This window comes from Meles meles, chromosome 13 (assembly GCF_922984935.1).
Source record: "Meles meles chromosome 13, mMelMel3.1 paternal haplotype, whole genome shotgun sequence".
Taxonomy (NCBI): domain Eukaryota; kingdom Metazoa; phylum Chordata; class Mammalia; order Carnivora; family Mustelidae; genus Meles; species Meles meles.
The window spans coordinates 29,931,681-29,940,664 of NC_060078.1; the positions used below are offsets into that span (position 1 = coordinate 29,931,681).

General features: G+C 36.8%; 1 protein-coding gene across 3 annotated transcripts in view; it reads left to right on the forward strand.

The window, feature by feature from the left end:
- CCAR1 (cell division cycle and apoptosis regulator 1) overlaps nucleotides 1–6,282 on the forward strand; it is a 64,782-nt gene extending 58,500 nt beyond the window's left edge. For all 3 annotated transcript variants that reach the window (XM_046027086.1, XM_046027085.1, XM_046027087.1), the window contains 6 exons: nucleotides 1,005–1,087; nucleotides 1,433–1,579; nucleotides 3,191–3,311; nucleotides 3,392–3,577; nucleotides 4,502–4,707; nucleotides 5,429–6,282. In XM_046027086.1, the coding sequence (XP_045883042.1) occupies nucleotides 1,005–1,087; nucleotides 1,433–1,579; nucleotides 3,191–3,311; nucleotides 3,392–3,577; nucleotides 4,502–4,707; nucleotides 5,429–5,488 (803 nt within the window). In that variant the 3' untranslated portion in view covers nucleotides 5,489–6,282. The remainder of the gene's footprint in view (nucleotides 1–1,004; nucleotides 1,088–1,432; nucleotides 1,580–3,190; nucleotides 3,312–3,391; nucleotides 3,578–4,501; nucleotides 4,708–5,428) is intronic.
- Nucleotides 6,283–8,984: the final 2,702 nt, after the last annotated feature.

The following is an 8,984-nucleotide window of genomic DNA, read 5'->3' on the forward strand; positions in this document are numbered from 1 at the left end:
TCTTAATTATCTTAAGAACATCTTAGTTCCTCACATAGTTTTATTTTGCAGTAATATATGTACAGTTAGTTTTAACTGCATTGACTAGTGTTTTAAGTTTCAGAAAATATGCTTTGCTCTATTTTGTTTAAATTTGTGTTATAATTTCCAATTTTATATATAAAACTAATTCATTTTTTGAACTATGTCCTTCAAATTTTTATGGAATTAATTTATTTGATTTAATAAAGTCAAATTTTTTTCTCCTTTTAGTGTCTCTATACATTTCATCCTTTTCTTATTCTTCATAATTTATTTTCTGGGGTGCCTGGGTAGCTCAGGCAGTTACATGACAATCTCTCCCTCTTTTTCTTTCTTTTTTTTTTTTTTAATATTTATTTATTTATTTATTTGACTGAAATCACAAGTAGGCAGAAAGAGACCGCGAAGCAGACTCCCCACTGAGCCGAGAGCCCAATGTAGGCCTCTATCCCAGGACCCCGAGACCATGACCTGAGCCGAAGGCAGAGGCTTAACACACTGAGCCACCTAGGTGCCCTGCATGACCATCTCTTGATTTCAGCTCAGGTCATGATCTCAGGGTTGTGAGACGGAGCATGGCGTTGGGCTCTTGTGTTTAGTGAGGAGTCTGCTTGAGATCTCTCTTTCCATCTCCCTCTGCCCCTCCTCCTACCTTTTCGCTCTCTCTTTTCCCTCCTCTCTAAGAAAAAAAAAAGCACAAAACACACACACAATTCTTTTTTTTTTCCTAAGATTTTATTTTTAAGTAATCTCTGTACCCAGTGTGGGGGCTCAGATTTACAACCCTAAGATCAGGAGTCACGTACTCTACTGACTGAGCCAACCAGGCACTCCATTAAAATCCAAAAGATTTTTATTCATACAGTATTTCTTTACATTGTGTCTTTCGAAAACTGACCAGTAACATAAAACTATTTTTGATCTCTACAGCAATAGAAAATATCTGTATTAATGAGTATTTTGCTATTGTATTGATTTTATAGATCGGGATGAGGAAGAAATAAACAAACGAGATGACAAAAGAGATATCAACAGGTACTGCAAGGAGAGGCCCTCTAAAGATAAGGTATTTATTGAATAATGTATTCTTTATAACATAATAATTTCCATTTCTCACATAATCCAGACTTACTAAGCATAACGCTATCATGAAGTTTATTGGTCCTTATATATCTATATATTACCACTCAAAGCAAAATTTAGCCTATTGTATTTTTATATTTGTCGTTATGTCAGGTAACCAATATGTTTTACTCCTTTTTCCCATACACATAAGCAAGGTGAGCTAATTTTAACTTATAACATGAGGCAAAGGTCTTTTCTTATTTTTAGCTATTATATGGACATGGTCTCAATTTCTTACTTTTCAGAGGTAAAGATTATGTACTATTATCTTCTGCATTTTCTTTAGGAAAAAGAAAAGATTCAGATGATCACAATTAACAGGGATCTGTTAATGGCATTTGTTTATTTTGATCAAAGCCATTGTGGTTATCTTCTTGAGAAGGATTTAGAAGAAATACTTTATACTCTTGGACTACATCTTTCTCGGGCTCAGGTAATCTGTCATGCATGTTTAAAATGAAAAGCCATTTTAAGTAATTACCTTTTTAATCTCTTGTCTACTGGCTAATAGAGATACTATAGTCAAGAAATATGGAAATGTGTAAAATAAAAGTTACAAGTCCCCTCCATAGTTCTATTCCTCTGGCCTCATGTAATCCTTTAGATCTTTCTGTATGCAACTCATGTATGTAAGCAACTTGATGTATATATATATATATATATATATACACACACATGAAATCATTTTATGCGTTCATTATAGACAACTTTTTTCTTTTTCTTTTTTAAAGATTTTTCTTTTTAATTTCATTTATTTATTTGACGAGAGAAAGCACAAGCAGGGGGAGCAACAGGCAGAGTGAGAAGGAGAAGCAGACTGCCCACTGAGCAGAGAGCCCAGTGCAGACTGGCTCCCAGATTCTGGGATCATGACCTGAGCTAAAGGCAGCTGCTTAACTGAGCCACCCAGGCACCCCTTAAGATTTTATTTTTAAGTAATCTCTTCACCCAGTTGAGGGCTTGAACTTAAAACCCAACTGACTCGGCCAATGCCCCTGGACAACTTTTTTCATTTAACAGTATAGAATAGACCATTTTATGAAAATAGAGACCCACTTTGACCTTTTTATGACTACGAAGCATTCTGTAATACAGATGTACCATAATTGCCTTAACTAAGTGTCAGTTGCTAGGCAGTTTCCATTTTTTGGAATTATAGACTCTAGTGTAATATCTTTGTACATAAACTTTTTTAAAAAAAGATTTTATTTATTTGACAGAAAGAGAGCACAAGCAGGGCGAGTAGAAGGCAGCAGGAGAGGGAGAAGCAGGCTCCCTGGGATCATGACCTGAGCTGAAGGCACATGCTTAACTGAGGCTCCCAGGCACTCATGTATTTTTTTTTCCCCTCTAAGATTGATTTATTTGAGAGAGAGTATATACACTCTGGGGTTGGGGAGGGGCAGAGGGAGAGAGTCTTTTAAGCAGACTCCACACTGAGCATGGAGCCCAATGTGTAGGGCTCAGTCTTTGGAACCTGAGTCGAAATCAGAGATTGGATTCATAACAAACATGCCATCCAGGTGCGTGCCCTCCCCGCCCCACCATGTTAAGTAGGTTCCAAGCATGGTGTGGGGCTTGAACTCACAACCCTGAAATTTAGAGTGAACTGAATCAGCCAGTATATACACTTTAGTGTATGCTTTAGTGTTTCTATCAGTTAAGCTCAAGTCATGATCCCAGATTCCTGGGATCAAGTCCCGAATCAGGCTCCCTGCTCAACAGGGAGACTGCTTCTCCTCAGTCTGCCTCTTTTCCCTGCTTATGCTTTCACTTACTTATTTTCAAAGAAATAAATGAAAAATCTAAAAAAAAAAAAAGAGAAAACGAAAAACACAGGTGGAGGGGGTCTTGATTTCAGCTCAGGTTGAAATAAATCTTAAAAAAAAAAAAAAAGACCACCCACACAAGTGTTTGAGTGGGAGAGGATAACTGAGAACACAGATGCCACTGATGTTTATCATATGTGAAAATTAGAACACAGTCAAGGCAATTCAAAAATGTATTCTATTCTCGTCTTTTTTTTTTTTTACTTATATAACAGGTAAAGAAACTTCTTAATAAAGTAGTACTCCGTGAGTCTTGCTTTTACCGGAAATTAACAGACACCTCAAAAGATGAAGAAAACCATGAAGAGTCTGAAGCGTTGCAGGAAGATATGCTAGGTTTGAATATATTATTTTGAGATTCTCTTATTATATAATTATTAAAGAAGAAAAAGGTAATAAAATATGATCTTTTATAGGGAACCGGTTGTTACTTCCAACACCAACAGTAAAGCAGGAATCGAAGGATGTGGAAGAAAATGTTGGTCTTATTGTGTACAATGGTGCAATGGTTGATGTAGGAAGCCTCTTGCAAAAATTGGAAAAGAGTGAAAAAGTAAGAGCTGAAGTAGAACAGAAGCTGCAGTTGCTAGAAGAAAAAACGGGTAAGGAACAGCATTGGGTATTTTGGTACTTTTAAAACCCTGCTGGAATATATATGTGTACACACATACATACAAGCCTATGTACACATGCATATCCATACTTTGCATTTTAGTCTAGGCACATTATACAACTCACTTTTGACCATTAAAAGCTATAAAATTCCTTGTCATTTTAAGAATTTATCTTAGATTTTTATATGCATTCTTAGATTCCTTTGTTACTGTTTTGTATTTTTTTTAATCTTCTCCTAGTTCTACTTAGTTTTCATCAGTTTTTGCTACTTTCTCTAATCCATACAATCATCTAAAAAGTGGAACCTGGGTGAGAAGACAGACTTAGGTAAAATTTAAATGAAGCGAGTATACTGCATATGCTTTATAACTGTGACATTTGTGGCCATTTTAAGGAATTATAACTTGCTTTTTATTTTCCTTAATATTTTTCTAAAAAAAAAAGATTTTATTTGACAGAGGGAGTAATAGCGAGAGAGGGAACACAAGCAGGGGGAGAGGGAGAGGGAGAAGCAGGCTTCCTGCTGAGCAGGGAGCCCAAGGCAGGGCTCAACCCCAAGACCCTGGGACTGTGACCCGAGCCAAAAGCAGACACTTAACGACTGAGCCACCCAGCACCACTAAATTTACTTATTTTAAGAGAGAAAGAGAGACTATGCAAGCAGAAGGGGGAAAAGGGAGAGAGTCCTCAAGCAGACTCCTCTGGAGCACCAAGCCTGATGCAAGGCTCAGTCCCAGGACCCTGAGATCATAACCTGAGCCAAAATCAAGAGGTGCCCCCTTAACCTACTAAGCTACCCAGGCACCCCTTAGATATTTAAAACACAGGTGGATCTAAGGCACCCCTTAGATACTCATAATTGGAGATTTTAAGGGGTAAGATGGTGAATTCCAATTTTTTTTTTTTAACAGATGAAGATGAGAAAACCATATTAAATTTGGAGAATTCTAACAAAAGTCTCTCAGGTGAACTCAGAGAAGTTAAAAAGGACTTTAGTCAATTACAAGAAAACTTAAAGATTTCAGAAAACATGAATTTGCAGTTTGAAAACCAACTCAATAAGACAATCAGAAACTTATCTACAGTAATGGATGAAATCCACACTGTACTGAAGAAGGTTGGTAGTTTTATACTTAACATTTTCAGTTTGTCTCAACTTTTAACTCTGGAAATGATAATGTCATTAAGCTCTTAGTGGTTTTTCTCAGAGTAAATAGTGGTTGGTGTTCTGTCTGTCATATTAATCAAAAGTGATTTCCAAAAGATTGTATTATTCTAGAACTTAGTAGGAATGTCAACATGGTTTATGTGTGTAGATTTCTTGAAACTTCTTGAAAACTTACAAGTTTTATTTGTATTTCTTTCAGAACCAGAGAGTGAATTGAATTTGAACTTGAGGAAAATAAAATCATTTACTTCTTTTTAAAGCCATTTATTGTTGGGCAGAGTTGAGAAACTCTTTGGCACTATCAAAATCAATTTATTAGTATTTTTTGTCACTAAAAATATTTGTAACTCAACGCCATTATAAACTAATTAAAATGGGAATCTTCCATGTCCTCAGTCTCAGAGAAAAAGGGGAGAGAAATCATATCACTGTGCAAGGAATATACTCTATTATTCCTAATTACCTCTGATTTCTTAGGACGTAGATCGCTTTCTCAAATACTACAAACTGTTCTGCATAGAATTGAGGGGTTTCCTTTGTAGTTGTCTCTAGTGTCAATTTTTTATAGATGGCAAAATGGGCTATCTAGAGTTTCTGTTAACTAATGTTTATTATTTTTTAAGTTATGTTTAAGAGAATCTAATTAAATACTTTGTCTTTTGTGTTATAGGATAATGTCAAGAATGAAGATAAAGATCAGAAATCCAAGGAGAATGGTGCAAGTGTATGATAAAATACATGTAGTGGTGAAGAATGGTGTTAAATAATGTAATATATAAAATCATGATACAAGAATGTTTGAAAGTGATGCATGTTTGATTTTAGTAGTATAAATATCTGTTAGTTCAAATGATGTATAAAGTTTTATGAATGTGAAGAGTCTGCTTTTGAAAATTGCTTGTAATTCCTGGCATTCAAATTATTAAACACTCCTTGAGTGAAATAATTTTGCATTGCAAAATGTTTTAGGATGAACTTTGTTATAGTTTTTAACCCCAATAAAGTTCATCACTTTAATTGCTAGTAGTATTTAATTACCAAATGTCTTTTATTAAAATACTTAGAATAATTGCAGTTTTATTTATAGAATTATCATTATTAGGTTTTTATAAAAAATTTTTAGTCTTTTAAAATTTCAGTATAAATCATAAAATAGCATGCTGCTTAATTTTTTGCAAGTTTTTTGAATCAGACTTTTTTACTTGTCTTAAAAAAAAATCCCTTCTATCAGCCTCTAAACTATTCACTAAAAATTCAGTTCATCCAAAAGACATCAAAAACTAAGAAAGTAATAATTACCATTGTTACTATATATGTTAGACTTACAAAAAAACAGATAGTACTGATGTTAATGTTACTGCTTTCAATTAATTGTTCTTTCCCAAAATAGCACCTATATTTTAATTTTGAGGGTTTTTTTTCCTTTAATGCAGTGTTTGTCAAATGTACAGTTTAGCACCAAGCCAGTAGATGTCAGTATGATGTCTTAAGTTAAGCCTTCTTTAATTAAAAATAATTTTTTTATTAGTCTGTGTACTTCCTTCAGAATTTTAGTGGGTACCTAAGAGTTGATTAACTGTTGAGTGAAAAGGGTAGAAAATGTGATACACTCTAAAGCACTGGTTCTCAATAGGGGGTGAACTTGCCCCAGAGGACATTTAGCAGTGTCTGGAGACACTTTTACTTGCCACAGCTGGGTGAGTGAATGCTACTGCATATAGTTGTTAGAGGCCAAGGATGTTGTTAACCATCCTATGTTGCATAGGACAGCCCCTCAACAAGAAAGGATTATCCAGGGGGGCCTGGGTGACTCAGTCGGTTAAGTGTCTATCTTCAGTTCTGGTTATGATCCCAGGGTCCTGGGATAGAGCCTTGTGTCAGGCTCCCTATTCAGCAGGGAGCATGCTTTTCCCTCTCCCACTACCCCTGCTTTGTGTTCATTCTCTCTCACACTCTCTCTTTCTCAATTAAATAATAAGTAAAATTTTAAAAAAATAAAAATCTTGGGGGAAAAAGAAATACATGGCTGGCTCACTCACTAGAGCATGAGACTTATTTATTTATTTATTTGTGTATTTTAGTGGTGGGCAGAGGGAGAGGAAGAGAATCTTAAGCAGACTCCCCACTGAGCATGGAACCTGACACAGGGCTCTGCCAGGACCCCAAGATCATGACCTGACCTGAAACCCAAAAGTGGAGTGCTCAATGACTGAATCTCTGAGGCACCCCTAAATGACATGCGTTTAATTTTTTTTTAAGTTTTTATTTATTTGAAAGAGACAGAGCAAGAGAGAACACAAGCAGGGAGGAGAGAGAGAGAGAAGCAGCTCCTCTCTGAGTAGGGAGCTAACTTGGGGCTTCATCCCAGGACCCTGGGATCCTGACTGGAGCCGAAGGCAGACGTTTAACTGACTAAGCCACCCAGGTGCCCCTGTTTTTACATTTCTTTTTTTTTTTTTTTTTTTTTTTTTTCAAAGATTTATTTATTTGACAGATAGAGATTACAAGTAGGCAGAGAGGCAGGCAGAGAGAGAGAGAGGAGGAAGCAGGCTCCCAGCCAAGCAGAGAGCCCGATGCGGGGCTCGATCCCAGGACCCTGGGATCATGACCTGAGCTGAAGGCAGAGGCTTTAACCCGCTGAGCCACCCAGGCGCCCCTGTTTTTACATTTCTGATGCTTGATTCAGTCATTGTAGAACAACTGAAATTTTAAGAATTTATTAAGAATTAAGAATTTTGCCCAAGTCCTAGTAAAACTGTAAGAACACAGAAAACTCCTTTAAGCAACACTTAGACTTTATGTATGTTCACATTACATTCTCTCAAAATGTTGAGTAATGGGCACCTGGGTGGCTTAATCGGTGAAGCATTTCCCAGGTTTGAGCTCCCCTGTCACACTCCCTGCTCAGCGGGAAGTCTGTTTCTCGCCCTTCCCCTCACCCCACTCGTGTTCTCTCTCTGTCTCTCAAATAAATAAAAAAAATTTTTTTTAAGATTTTATTTATTCATTTGACAGGCAGAGATCACAAGTAGGCAGAGAGGCAGGCAGAGAGAGAGGAGGAAGCAGGCTCCCTGCTGAGCAGAGAGCCAGATGCAGGGCTTGATCCCAGGACCCTGAGATCATGACCTGAGCCGAAGGCAGAGGCTTTAACCCACTGATTCACCCAGGCGCCCCAAATAAATAAAATCTTTTTAAAAAAAGTTGAATACCATTCAACCACATATTTTTTTTTAAAGATTTTTATTTATTAATTTTGACAGAGAGAGATCACAAGTAGGCAGAGAGGCAGGCAGAGAGAGTGAGAGGGAAGCAGGCTCCCTTCAGTGCAGAGAGCCCGACGTGGGACTCGATCCCAGGACCCTGAGATCATGACCTGAGCCGAAGGCAGCGGCTTAAACCACTGAGCCACCCAGGCGCCCCAACCACATATTTTTTTAATATTTTACATGATCTGATCCCTAACATACTACATAATTACTTAGAATTAGAGATAACTAATACTAATTATGAATCATTGTTTATTCAGAAACTATAGAATTCTTAAACTTTTTAGTCATTTGTGTACCAGTTTAAGAAGATTTGAAGTGCTCTTGCCTTTTACCCTAACAATTCTAAAATCTCAGTTATAAAGTGTTGTAGCTGGAATATGTGGATCATTCTACTGATGAAGTAAGAACATTAATCCGATTATAAATGCAAGACTTCCTCTAAAGTGGCAAAATGGGGTGCCTGGGATTTCAGGGTCCCGGGATCAAGCCCCACTTTGGGCTCCCTGCTTAGCTGGGAGTCTGCTTCTCCTTCTATCCCTCCCCCCTGCTCATGCTTGCTCGTTCGCTCAAATAAATAAATCTTTGTAAAGTCAGAATTAACTGCTCACTGACATTTAAATCTCTTAATACACTTGAAAAATCACAGAGGTGATTTTGGTATTTAAGATGACATCAAATTTTACAGGTTTAAAAATATTTTTATATAATTGACCTCAGCTTATATAAAGAGTTGGAATTCCAAAATCATGGTGGCAGAGTTAGGATGAGCTAACTAACATAGAACTCTTCCAACTTACCTTTTCATAATGTTTGGCGTGTGAAACCTAAATAATTCAGTCCTCAATAGTAATTCCTTGGAAAACATTATTTTAGTGTAAGTGGAAAACAAAGGAAATGTAAAGACCCTGAACTTGAGGAGCTGGACTAGGTGGAACAGATTGAGCTGGTGTCCTTTTC